This window comes from Exophiala xenobiotica, assembly GCF_000835505.1.
Source record: "Exophiala xenobiotica strain CBS 118157 unplaced genomic scaffold supercont1.5, whole genome shotgun sequence".
NCBI lineage: Eukaryota > Fungi > Ascomycota > Eurotiomycetes > Chaetothyriales > Herpotrichiellaceae > Exophiala > Exophiala xenobiotica.
In genome coordinates, this window is record NW_013562490.1 from 123,023 (window position 1) to 135,270 (window position 12,248).

At 51.7% G+C, this 12,248-nt stretch overlaps 7 protein-coding genes across 8 annotated transcripts; 2 read left to right on the forward strand and 5 right to left on the reverse strand.

Annotated features, from left to right (window-relative positions):
- Window positions 1–115: 115 nt before the first annotated feature.
- PV05_07736 (aspartate-tRNA(Asn) ligase) lies at window positions 116–2,105 on the forward strand. The gene is made up of 2 exons (XM_013457195.1): window positions 116–1,209; window positions 1,261–2,105. The coding sequence occupies exons 1-2, from the start codon at window positions 232–234 to the stop codon at window positions 1,933–1,935; spliced, it is 1,653 nt and encodes a 550-aa protein (XP_013312649.1). The 5' UTR covers window positions 116–231; the 3' UTR covers window positions 1,936–2,105.
- Window positions 1,834–2,777, reverse strand: PV05_07737 (uncharacterized protein). The gene is made up of 2 exons (XM_013457196.1): window positions 2,242–2,777; window positions 1,834–2,160 (listed from the first exon to the last, which is right to left on the reverse strand). The coding sequence occupies exons 1-2, from the start codon at window positions 2,764–2,766 to the stop codon at window positions 2,125–2,127; spliced, it is 561 nt and encodes a 186-aa protein (XP_013312650.1). The 5' UTR covers window positions 2,767–2,777; the 3' UTR covers window positions 1,834–2,124.
- Window positions 2,778–3,163: 386 nt separating this feature from the next.
- On the reverse strand, window positions 3,164–3,964 carry PV05_07738 (uncharacterized protein; the record flags this gene model as incomplete). The annotated part of the gene is made up of 1 exon (XM_013457197.1): window positions 3,164–3,964. One exon carries the CDS (start codon window positions 3,962–3,964, stop codon window positions 3,164–3,166), a length of 801 nt encoding a protein of 266 aa, XP_013312651.1.
- Window positions 3,965–4,656: 692 nt separating this feature from the next.
- PV05_07739 (uncharacterized protein) lies at window positions 4,657–5,850 on the reverse strand (the record flags this gene model as incomplete). Its single annotated transcript, XM_013457198.1, has 2 exons — window positions 4,657–5,512; window positions 5,609–5,850. 2 exons carry the CDS (start codon window positions 5,848–5,850, stop codon window positions 4,657–4,659), a joined length of 1,098 nt encoding a protein of 365 aa, XP_013312652.1.
- A 334-nt stretch (window positions 5,851–6,184) lies between these two features.
- Window positions 6,185–7,015, reverse strand: PV05_07740 (uncharacterized protein; the record flags this gene model as incomplete). The annotated part of the gene is made up of 1 exon (XM_013457199.1): window positions 6,185–7,015. One exon carries the CDS (start codon window positions 7,013–7,015, stop codon window positions 6,185–6,187), a length of 831 nt encoding a protein of 276 aa, XP_013312653.1.
- Window positions 7,016–7,499: 484 nt separating this feature from the next.
- On the reverse strand, window positions 7,500–8,717 carry PV05_07741 (uncharacterized protein; the record flags this gene model as incomplete). Its single annotated transcript, XM_013457200.1, has 1 exon — window positions 7,500–8,717. One exon carries the CDS (start codon window positions 8,715–8,717, stop codon window positions 7,500–7,502), a length of 1,218 nt encoding a protein of 405 aa, XP_013312654.1.
- Window positions 8,718–9,544: 827 nt separating this feature from the next.
- Window positions 9,545–12,233, forward strand: PV05_07742. 2 transcript variants are annotated; one of them, XM_013457201.1, is made up of 3 exons: window positions 9,545–10,222; window positions 10,278–10,933; window positions 10,985–12,233. In XM_013457201.1, the coding sequence occupies exons 2-3, from the start codon at window positions 10,289–10,291 to the stop codon at window positions 11,969–11,971; spliced, it is 1,632 nt and encodes a 543-aa protein (XP_013312655.1). In that variant the 5' UTR covers window positions 9,545–10,222; window positions 10,278–10,288; the 3' UTR covers window positions 11,972–12,233. The 2 variants fall into 2 exon arrangements, with proteins under 2 accessions (XP_013312655.1, XP_013312656.1); XM_013457202.1 differs by having other exon boundaries at window positions 9,545–10,933.
- Window positions 12,234–12,248: the final 15 nt, after the last annotated feature.

Here is a 12,248-nt window from a genome sequence, read left to right on the forward strand (position 1 = left end):
GTTGTCGGTGAAATGCGTGCCGAACAGCAGACCCGTTCAGCCCGTTGCAATTGGAGAAGCATGATGTGCACAATACCTTTTTTTGAACAGCCCACTTTGATTTCTGCCCGGCCGTCTCGTGATGCGCATGTGGTGAGTCAATTGCGGTCCATTGACTATTTGGATCGCGCTCGACCTCCGAATTCCTTCTTCTTGCTCTCACTACACTCTATTCTGCAAGCCACCATCATCATGTCGGAAGCCTCCTTGCCTACTCACGCAAAAGACAACCCCAATGTCGCAGCGGACGGTGCACCCTCGAAGAATGCGTTAAAGAAGGCTCAAAAAGAGGCCGAGAAGGCCGCAAAGAAAGCCGCGGCGAAGAAAGCAGATGAAGAGAAGAGAGCCGCTCAACAGGCGCAAGCTTCCGAGGACACGGCGAAGGAGAACTACGGAGACCTGCCAGATGATCAGGTGCAGGTTACACATCTGAAAAAGTTGAGCGAGGAAGACGTCGACAAAGATGTCACAATCATAACCCGAGTCCACAACAGCAGAAGTCAGAGTGCAAAGCTGGCCTTCCTAATGCTGCGGCAGCAAGGCAGGACTATCCAAGCTGTTGTTGCTGCCAGCAGCGATGCAGTCTCGAAGCAAATGGTCAAATGGGCGACCTCAGTCAATGTCAATTCTTTCGTTCGAGTCACGGGTGTTGTCAAGGAGCCCGATCCTCCTGTCGCATCTGCCACGATCAGCAACCTGGAGCTGCACGTCAAGAAAATCTACCTGATCTCCTCAGCCGCCGAGGTCATTCCCATGCAAGTCAAGGACGCCGAGCGACCACCGCCAGCCGTTGAACAGGAAGGACAGGTTGACGCTGAAGGCACTCCCATTGTGACCCTCAAAACACGACTCGACAACCGAGTTATTGACCTGCAGACCGAATGCAACCAAGCCATCTTCACAATCTCGAGCGCCGTGGAGGGTCTGTTTGAGGAATATATGCGAAAGAGCGGGTCCAGAAAATTCAACACTCCAAAGCTGCTAGGCGCCGCTACAGAGGGCGGAAGTGGTGTCTTTGAAGTCAACAACTACTTTGGCAAGAGTGCTTTCCTTGCGCAAAGTCCGCAACTGTACAAGCAGATGCTGATTGCGGGTGACTGCGAGAGTGTATTCGAGATTGGGCCTGTGTTCCGTGCGGAGAATAGCAACACCCATCGACATATGACTGAGGTGAGTCAAGCGACATCTTTGCGACGTGTACGCGTTCTGACAGTGTACTAGTTTACCGGCCTCGACTTCGAAATGGTCTTCGACCACCACTATCATGAAGTCCTTGATTTCGCCGAGAATCTGATCGTCTTCATTGTCTCCGAACTGAAATCCCGGTACAAGGACGAGATTGCCATTGTGCAGAAATATTTCCCTAAAGCCGGCGACTTCCACCTCAAGGACGGCAAGGCCCTGCGGCTGAAATATTTCGACGGCATCAAGATGCTCAGGGATGCAGGCGTGGACACGACGGAACAAGACAACTACGTCACCGACCTGACGACAGCGCAGGAGAAGAAGCTCGGCCAGCTCATTCGTGAGAAATACGACACCGATTTTTACGTGCTCGACGAGTTCCCCATGTCTGTACGGCCGTTCTACACCAAAGGACATCCCACCGATCCGAAGCTGTCCAATTCATACGATTTCTTCATGCGAGGCGAGGAGATCATGTCCGGCGCTCAACGTGTAAACGATGCTGCTGAGCTGGAAGCAGCAATGCGAGGCAAGGGTGTTGACCCCAGCTCGGAAGGATTCGTGGACTACGTCAATGCTTTCAAACAGGGCTGTCGCCCGCACGCAGGTGGTGGATTGGGCTTGAACCGGATTGTCATGTTCTTCCTTGGTTTGGACAATGTACGACAAGCCACGCCTTTCCCTCGTGATCCTCAGCGGTTACGGCCATAGAGCTGGCGGACCAATACTCCGCACGTTATGCGCAAATCCCAGAGCAGTGAAAAAGTCGGAGAAATATAGTGTCATGACAGATAGAGGAAAGTGGAAGTCATAGACCAATGTGCAGAAGAGATCATGACTCCATGTTCAAACAGAAGCGACGTGATCGCATCGTTGCAGTGTCTTTGATTCTTGCTCTTGCTAGTCCTTCAGCGCATTCGCAACAGGTGTCGAATCCTAGAGTCACCCCGTGTCAGCACACTCTCACGTTCATTACCCGTACGCTCGCCATGTTGTTGAAGAATTGCAAAAACTCACCACATAGACCTGATACAGCTTGAACCTCAAGCCGCCCTCATATTCGGCCATGACCGCTCTCGCCGCCCACTCACACGTGACCGCTTTGCCGTTCTTCAAGCCGTAGTCCACGTTCCCGTAGAGCATGAGCTCCTTGCTGCCCTCGCTGGTGGCGCCAAACGGGAAGATCTTGTGCAGCGTGTGCTTGCGCGTCTTGATCGGGCCGGACCACAGGCCATGGCGCAGTTCCAGGATGCCCTTGTAGCCTGCCGTCTTCTTGGCGCCCATGGTGAAGTCCGCGTCCGGCACGAAGGACTGGGCGTATTCTTCGTGGGCGTTGGGGTCGTCGGATACGGCGTAGAATCTCTCGAAAAAGGGCACGATGCGGGGGTCCACGTTCAGGTCCGAGGGCGTTGCACCCTTGTACGCTGAAGACGACATCTTGGCCTGCAGTACGAATTGCGAGGGAGAAATGCGCAAGGGAGAGAAGAAAAGTAAGTGAGGGCGACAGACAAGAAGACGGAGAGATGTAAAAGGAGGGCGCATGGGGATTTGTTTTCTTTCATGAAGGCCTGGATTTCAATATTCGGATAAAAACACTCAATGACGGAGATGGAGATGCGATGCGGGGAAGAAGCCGATTAACATCAGCCGAGGGAGGAGACTGGACAGTCACGAACAGTGGACACGGATGGTGCACGAGGCGCACGAGGCTACTCTGTAAAATGAGTTGAAATGAAGAAGCAGCTCATTCCATGACCATGTCACTATGATTTGATGAAGAGCCCTGAGGAAAGCATACCTTAAGCATCTCGATCGGAAGTCTTCCTCGTACATATACACACGTTCCCCTGCTCTCGCACACTTTTTGCAAGCACTGAAACTCCAGATGCCAAAGCGAATGTGGAATTCTTCTCCAACACCGTATCTGCCCTGCAAGGCTTCAATCACCCATCTCATAATATGTTCCATTGCGACCAGGCATGGTGTACCCGCCATCACGCGTTGGTTGTACTGGCGGCGGTCTCGTCGAACTACCCTCGACCTCCACACTCTGATGTCTGTTTCTGTTGTTGATTTCCTGATACCTCGGCGCTGGTGATATGTGCGTCGTCTCGTCGGCTGCCAGTTCAGACTTGTGTCCTGACCATGCTGGACTGCGCATGTCTGGGTCGATCTCGGCGTCGGAACGAGGTCGCGTCAGATCCATCATAGGTGGTCTGCATTGTTCTTCCTGTTTTCTCTTTTGTCTCTGTTTCGTGTATCTCAAGGCTAGCAAGATGAGCAGCAACGAAAAGATTGCGCCGGACGCGGAACCCAAGGCTATCCCGATTTTTGCACCTGTATTCAGACCATTGCTTGATGTCGCTGAGTCGGCCGTTGGCGTGGGTGAGGAGGGGTACGTAGTGGTCGAGGAAGCACCGGTGGTCAAAATTTGCGTAAATACGGTTGGGCTTGGCGAAGTTGAAGACACCGATGTTGTCGAGGCACTCTTGGAAGACGTGGAAGTTGGGTAAGATGAAGTAGATGGGGTAGAGACCGCAGCGGAAGTGAGAGCATGCTCAGCAGAATAAGCCTCGACGTCTTCCCACGTAACACTCAACCCGGTAGCAATGGGCAAGGACATGATGTTAGTGAGCACAGAGGCGTCCTCGAAAGCAACCGTTCTCGAAGTCTCGGGGCACCAACACGGCGAAGGTGTAGGTTTTGATACTGTGGTGCCGCCAAGTTCTTCGCAAGCCATCCATTGATTCGAAGTGCCATTGCAATAGACGAGGCCAGCCCAAGTTTGATCTGAATCTCGTGAGCAACCACGGCTATTGAAGAAGGCAGAGACTCACCTGCAAAAGCTCCCTTGCCGGGGCAAGCCCCATCCTCGTAATCCGGATCTGTACAACCGGCCAGATAGGTCACTCCGTCTTCTCACTGTCAGATCACTGTCTGCAAAATGGTAACAAAATCCTCACATTGTCCATTGTAGCAGGCCCTCGACGAAAGACACATGTCCTGGCTTTCACAACATGTCTTGTGGCCAAAAACCGCATTTCCACAAGGTATGAACCTCGAGGGGGCCTCTTTCCCACTGCCATAGTAGCAAGTCCCGTTGGAGATGTCGGGGTTGTAGCCTGCCATGGCGTGCAAGATGAGGTCCGTAGATACAAGGAGGAGAGAAACAATAAGTAATCTGGGTAGAGCAAACATGGCGGAGTACCAGGATGGCGCAGTTGTGTAACGGTGCAGGCGTTGACTTGTTGTACGGTTGCCGGCATGAAAGTGAATTGGACAGATTTACAGGGCAGATATTTCCATCCAAACTGAAAAAGCGTGGTGCCTTGCTGGTATTTGTGTAAGACATCCAGTTCATCTGCCAGGCGGTGACGCAGACACGATACATTTACAGATATTGGGTCTGGTCTCTTTCTGATCGTTCCGGATTCAGTCGTCACTCCATTGCCTTCGTAGATCCAAAAGGTCTCGCTGGCCATATACCTCGCCAACCATCGTGATAATCATGTCCAAGGTCATTCTAACCAGCCTGGTTCTGTCCGTGTCCTTTTCCATGGCCACGGTACTGGTCTCCGTTCCTTCGTTTGGTGCCCCGGTGGTGGTCTCCGAAGCCTCTCCCTGTGTAGCGACGACCTGATCATCCGCTGTCTGTACATCCGCGGCCTCATACTCTGTGTCTTCGGACCACGCGTCATCTTGCGCCAACCCACCATCCAGTCTGTGCAATATCTCAACCGCTCTCCGCGCCAACCCACGAAGTTCTCCAATGTCCTCGCTAGACAGTTCTCCTCGATCTCTGCACTTGCCCAGAATAGCCCAAACCCACGCCCCGATCCGTCGAACAATCGAGCCATTCTTATTGGAGACAAAATTGTTCAACTTCATTCGGAAGAACTTCACCAGTTCCAGAACAGTTTCTTGGTCGAAACAAGCCACCTGGGCCGGATGCGGGTCGCAGGAAAGCACATGCGCTTCCCACTGCGCTCGTACTTTTCGTGATGACTCTGGGAAGGATATGAATTGCGAGGAAGCCAGAGTTTCAAGGCTGGCCAAAGGGGGTGTGCATCGCATTGTGGCTTGCACCAGTCTGAACTGCGTGAGCAATGAGTCGTAGTAATACTGTTGTGCGGTCGAGGTTGGTTCTACGTCGGTAGCTGAGACCTTTGCGATCGCGGTATATGCGCCATCGTAGTAATATCCTCCTTCTTCAGCATGCTGCGAGGATCCGTTCTTTGCCTTGTCTAGAGGAGCCGTCAGGATGTAAGGGACGCCCTTCGCTTCGGATCTGGCATATTGCGATCAGCTCATGTTCGAAAGATCGCAGTAGCTGGCAATGATAGTCTCAGCGACATATAGGACGAAGCAAGTGTGGACAGCTTACCGAACCATCCGCAGGTAGTCGATACCATCGGCAGCTGGGCCGTAGAAGGGCTCATCGCTGTCAACACCCAAGCCAGGAAACGCTCCTATCTGCCCGGAATATTGTGCAACATGGGGAGTTTCTCCGACGTCCTCTTCATCTGTCTCGTCCCAGACATCCTGAGCATCATGCGTATTCTGTCGCTTCGGAGAAGGTAGGTCATCCAGTTCGGGAGAGGAAGTGTTGCGCCGTTTGCGTGACATCTTCGGACAGCTTCAACCCATGGCAAGATGAGTTCGTAAGGAGGCCGAGAAATAGCGCATGGCAAGTCGTGGCCGGCATGCAGTCGCAGTACGTGATTTCGTGATATTGATGGCGAAAGCACCAAGATTTTGGGCCTCCAACCACCTGACTCGGTTCAAATGACAATTGTTTTCTCTAATATTGGCTACCTAACGCCTTCGACTTATTCCATTCCGATGTTTACAACGATGAGACCAGGTGAGGTATGTGTGATATAAAGACCACAGAAGTTCCGTATAATGCCACTGGGGCAACGCACGTATCATGAATTGTCTGAAGCAAGCGTACCCGACATTATGACCCGGCACCCGCAAGGCCTCCCAAAACTGCAAATTGTGCAAACCGTCTTCTATCTATCTCCTTCTTCAACATGACCAGACATGTTGCCACAATCAAAGCTTCATCGAGGTACTCAGTCGCATGTTCGTCCAACATTAGCTGCCCGCCATTGCCTGCACTTGACTTCGATGATCCTTGAGCACGAGTCTCGTCGCTTCGGATCAGCTGCGCAAGGACTCCTCCTTCCCCTTCTCTGCCATCTTCCAATGTGGAAGGCTCCTTGAGCCGTAGCACCATAAGTTTGACCTTCTCCATGTTGGCGTCCTTCTTACGCCCATAGCTCCATTCAAATAGGCGGCCTTCAGGAGACCAAAATGCGATGGAACGAGATGTCCATTTCCCTTGGATCTTCAGGATGCTCTTGTCGCTTTCCCCCTCATAAGGGCCTTGCAAGAGTTTCATAACGGGATCCCGACCTGGGCCAAAGAAGTATGTCGTGCTAACCAAATCACCCAACTTCGGATGACTCAGAACAGCATCGCCCGAGCAGCATGTTCCTCGAGTAGACGTGTATGCCAACGTCCCATCGTTATGATATACAGGGATCTCAAGCTCCGAAGAAGGGATTGGGAGTCGAATTACGCCGATACCCTTGGCTGCCACGTAAAGTGTCGTAATGGGCTGGAAAATTGGATGCTCGGAAAGGACGGCTTCTTCAGAGCAGACCGATGACAACGAGGAGCAGGATTTTGCATCAACCTGGAAGTATTCTTTATCTGGAAGGGGAACTTTGCTGTGATTACCGTGCTGGTCCCCTTTTTGTGATTTGTATGTCGGGAAAGGCATTTCGAGGATATAGCTTGAGACTGACTGTGAGGTAGGGGCAGTCGGTTGACTCCGGACAAAGAGGGGATGCGTGCTCTATATATGTGCACATCTCGAAGAGACTCGCAACAGTGGCAGTGCAGAACAACCTGAGCCTTGCCAACGTATTCGGATTTGCGCTTTCATGATGAATCACACCGATTGGTCGAACTCGCAAGGCAGATTCCAATATCGGCCTCCCAAGCCTTGTGCCAGCCTTGGCAATGGGCAAGCATTGGAGCCTGAAATGGAACCCATGTATCTTTTTTTAGCAGCTCTGAAATACAGTCCCAGACAAACTGGCGTGGCTGACGCTTCACATGTCGTCCCAATGCGGCATCAGATGCTGCAATTCGAACCGCGCAGACGTTACAATAGTGCTGTTGCCAGGCGCTAGCTCGAAAGTCTGCCTGTAGTTGAGCACTCCCGACGCGGTGGAAATGGAGGCGAGCTCGCAATGAGCCTGCTATGGTTCCGGTTCAGATGAGTTACTGACAACAATATCAGGTAAGTCTCTGACGTCAATCACGACTCCCGGAGCGGCGGTGCCCAGCTCTGCTTCTTTGACCAGATCGACGATCCTCATAGCGTCAACTCTCATGGATCCGGTTTCGAAAGCAACCATTTGTATCTCGCTCTCATGACACTGTCCGGGACCAAGAGGCCCGATTCTCAGCTCGGCGGTCAGAGCCATAAGGTCAGTCTCTGGTGGGACAACGTTCGCGTGATGCATGGCGTAGACCACATTTTCGTCTACTATTGCCTGTGCAACGTCCACATCGTCTTCGCTCTTTGTATGTCGCCTCTCACTTGGATGGAAAGATGCAGTAGACGATTTTGGAGCATGTCTTTTCGCAATTGACTGTGCCTGGGTTGTCTGTTTTTGTACACGTGGCAATGGGATGATAGTTATTTTGGCAACCTTTATGGAGTTATTAACCACCAACACCTTCCAGCTGAAAGGTTTCCCAACGAGGGCTTGGGTGCTCGAAGCGGTAAAGGATATGGACAAGCCACTCCTCGCGATTACGTCGGATGTTGGCTGCAGACTCGGGGTATTAACTACCACTGCAGCGGTACCGTCGGTCCCATTGACAGGTAGGCTTGTCGGTCGATTTGGTCTCTGGATTGGCTGCGAAGGAGGACCAAACGATGGATTAAGTGCTTGAGTGAAGTCCACGTGCGTTGTCCAATCCATGCTGATCACCGGCCGACACTCTTCGGTTGAATAGATCGATATCTGAATCTTGATGGACAGCACGTCGATGTTAGGGTTTGAAAGTGACAAAATGGGCGAGCTGTTTATGTTAAGATCCTGATGAAGTTTGTGGATAAATGTGAGACAGTTGCCGGATTGACATTGCATGGGTAGAAACCCTGGCATAAGTGATTCGACACGACCACTCTTGAGCGAGAGGTCCACACTGTCCACAGTAGCTTTTACCTGCACAAACGGGATGATCTCAATGTCCAGCAAGGCAATATTCGTAGGCAATGGCGTGAATGCGTTGAGTCTGTTATAGCGGATACGTGCGATAGCCGCGGGCACCGCTTTGTATCGGCGTGATGGAATGTGCTGAATATGGAGCCTTTGCCTATGGGTCGCAGTGACCGGTAACACTCTCTCTAGCCTTGAAGCGGCTAGATACGGAGGATTGTGTTGAAGTCCTGGAATGAAGCGCATAGGCTCGAGTACGTTTGCTTCGAGCGGCTGAAAGGGGGCCAGGTCCTCCACCTTTTCGTTTTCATCCTGCTCAGGAGCAGTGATAGTCGCCGAAGGAACGAAGACGATGCTTGGCTGAGCAATACGAAACCTCGGTCGATGTAGAGCGATCTCGATTTCCCATATGAGACTAAGAGTTCGACCGCTGTCGGCAGACTGACTTGCCAAAACCAAGGGCTCGCTTTGCTGGATAGCCTCATGTGAAGACACCAAGTCCTTCGTCGGGGTTGCGCGTGGGACTGGAGGGTCGCTTCCTGCAGATTCTTCAATAGCCCAAACATCGACTTTGTACGAAAGGCGTGCAAGAAATGATTTGAGCACATCTTCGTCACAGTGTGGTAACTGGAGAACAGCCAGAGTCCTCAGCTTTTCATCTGATCTGCCATGAGTAAGAGTGCAGCCTGTGAAGGCGCCGCGAGCATCGCTTACCAAAGAACAGAATGTCTCTTTCCTTGAGTGCTAGCAGGTGGCCTGGTCCATCTGGCACGTCTGAATGGGTTGCCAGCAATTCGGACAGATCTGTGGTTGTGTCTTCTGGAATGATAATATCCAGCGAGGATGCTCTCACAGCATCTGCGTCCATAGTCTCCCGACTTATAGTAAGCAGAGCATCTCAGCGACACGTGTGCCAGATCAATCTCACAATTCTCGGTCGTTTGACGCCAGATAGATGTACTTAGGAGAAGTCGAGGTCGCTGCGTCCGCCAAGCGAATCCGAGCTTACATAATCCGGCTCTGATTTTCATCCCTGCGTATCGAGAACTGCGATTGTTCACTTTCTGTCTTACCACGTCGTAGCCTGACAAGTCAATCTCTTCCCATTGCACCCACTGTTCCAAGTCGATCCCGATCGCAATAAGGCTTCGACAATGAACGGACTACCACCCGCGCCTGTGCTATGGCAGGAGGCACGCGCTGCAGATGGCCGTACCTATTATTACAATACCGCAACCAAAGAAACAACATGGACGAAACCGGCAGAGGTCATGACTCCTGTGGAGAAGGCTCTTGCAGCTCAGCCATGGAAAGAATATTCCACCCCTGAAGGTCGAAAATACTACTACAATACCGAAACGAAGCAGACAGTATGGGAAATGCCGGCGCCATATCGCGAGGCCCTCAACTCCGCGCAACTTCCTCCCAAACCTGTACAGCAACCGCCTGCTTTTGTCGCCGGTGGAAGCACGGCCCTGACATCCTACTCCGCATCTCGCGACACCGGTACACCCTTTGAATCAAGAGCGCGGAACGATGGCATACAATTACCCGTCACAAAAGAGGTCGTGCCCGATTATTCCAGCTTTGAAGAAGCAGAAGCAGCTTTCATGAAGCTATTGCGCCGGTCTAATGTACAGGCCGAATGGACTTGGGAACAGACGATGAAAGCAACCATTAGAGATCCACAATACCGAGCCCTGAAAGATCCGAAAGACAGGAAAGCAGCATTTGAGAAGTTCTCGGTCGAGGTTCGCCAACAAGAACGAGAAAAAGCCAAGGAAAGACTGGCTAAGCTACGCACAGATTTTGGTAAAATGCTGAGAACACATCCAGAAATCAAGCATTACAGTCGCTGGAAGACCATACGACCCATCATCGAAGGCGAGACCGTCTTTCGATCCACAGATAACGAAGACGAGCGTAAGCAGCTATTCGAGGAATACATTGTAGAGCTCAAGAAGCAGCATATCGAACAGGAAGCTGCTACGCGAAAGTCCGCTTTGGATGACCTTGGTGCCATACTCAAAGCTCTCGAACTTGAGCCGTACACCAGGTGGTCGCAGGCCCAGGAAATTCTGGACCAAAATGAAAGGATTCAGACAGATGAGAGATTCAAACTTCTGAGTAAGTCAGATGTCTTGACGGCCTTTGAGAATCATATCAAATCGCTCGAAAGAAACTTCAATGATGCACGTCAACAGCAGAAAGCCAGCAAAGCTCGCCGGGAACGACAAAACCGTGACAAATTCCTCGAGCTACTTCAAAGTCTGCGAAGCCAAGGCAAAATCAAGGCCGGCACCAAGTGGATGAGCATATTGCCGACCATTCAGGACGACCCGAGGTATGTTGCAATGTTGGGTCACGCTGGATCAACACCGTTGGACTTGTTTTGGGATATAGTCGAAGAAGAGGAAAGAGCTCTTCGAGGACGGAGAAATGATGTTTATGATGTACTAGAGGTAAAGTCGTTCCATTCTGTCCTCAAGAAGCTCTGTACTGACACTTTGCAGGACAAGCGATATGAAGTTACACCAAAAACATCTCTCGATGAGTTTCTTGATATCATGCATGCTGATCGAAGAACAGCCAATATCGACCGTGATGTTCTCGAACTCATATACCAGCGTTTGCATGAGAAGGTTATGCGGAGGAGCGAAGATGAAAAGCATGCCGCAGACCGGCATCAGCGCCGTGCAGTAGATGCCCTCAGATCACGCATCAAACATCTCGAACCTCCTGTGCGCATAACTGATAGCTGGGAAACAGTCAAAGCTCGAGTTGAGAAGATGAATGAGTACCAAGCTGTCGAGAGCGAAGACCTGAGAAGATCTGCATACGAAAAGGTTGTCAAGCGATTGAAAGAAAAGGAAGAGGACGCAGAAAGAGAACGGGAGCGAAGACATTCCCGACGAGATGACGACCGGGACCGCCGTAATGGTCATCGCGGAGAGACCAAATATGGGCGACTCTCGAAATCCCCGGAGCCTGATGCCTATGAAGCTGACCGTCGCAAAGCTATGGCTGCCCGAGAGAAGCAGTATCGCAAGGCCAGCTCATTGGGTTTGAGCCCTCCACCTTCATCTTATCGCGATCGCGAGCGACGAGAAAGAGACGAGAGACATGGTCGCCTTGATCGGGACCGAATATCACCGTCACGACATATGAGCGCTTACGAACGTGAGCGCCGTGAGCGCGAAGAAGAACGAGAACGCCTCTATAGGACGCGTGCGGACCCTCGGAGCACCCGAGACGAACTCAACTATGGCGAAGAATCAAGAAGCGTGGCTGGCAGCGAGCGAAGAAGACGACGGGGGGATGGCAGTGATGCCGAAAGTGTCGAAAGTGGCCGTCGAAGTGCGAAGAGATCCCGCCGTGAAAGAGGTAACTCTGGGGAGAAAGACAAGAGCAAGACACCGGAACCGGTGAAGCCCGAACTTGTGGCCGAGCCAAGCGGTGTGCATTCCGGTAGCGAGGAAGGGGAAATCGAAGAGGACTAGATGTCTGCGGTTGAAAGTGAGAATCCACCAGGTTAGTCTGCTGTGGCATCACCCTTCTTTCGCAGAGTCTACTACTTGCTTGAGCTGAAGTTAGCTCAGCGGCAAGGCAAAAACTTCTCCTGTCCGTACCCACGAACTGTGATGGACGTTTGAGCACGTTTATGCTGCTGGGGAGGCCGGCAGCGTTCCAAGGATGGCTTGATCGGTATGTAGTACCCACTTACCGGTGTCTAATCATAAAATACAGTGTCTTTTGCTCTCATGATGTTGTCTCAGC

Coding starts and splice junctions, on each gene's coding strand:
- PV05_07736 (XM_013457195.1), top strand. CDS start 232: ATGTCGGAAGCCTCCTTGCCTACTCACGCAAAAGACAACCCCAATGTC. Junction 1,210..1,260: donor CCCATCGACATATGACTGAG/GTGAGTCAAGCG, acceptor ACAGTGTACTAG/TTTACCGGCCTCGACTTCGA.
- PV05_07742 (XM_013457202.1), top strand. CDS start 9,626: ATGAACGGACTACCACCCGCGCCTGTGCTATGGCAGGAGGCACGCGCT. Junction 10,934..10,984: donor ATGTTTATGATGTACTAGAG/GTAAAGTCGTTC, acceptor GACACTTTGCAG/GACAAGCGATATGAAGTTAC.
- PV05_07737 (XM_013457196.1), bottom strand. CDS start 2,766: ATGCGCCCTCCTTTTACATCTCTCCGTCTTCTTGTCTGTCGCCCTCAC. Junction 2,161..2,241: donor AGCTGTATCAGGTCTATGTG/GTGAGTTTTTGC, acceptor GGGTGACTCTAG/GATTCGACACCTGTTGCGAA.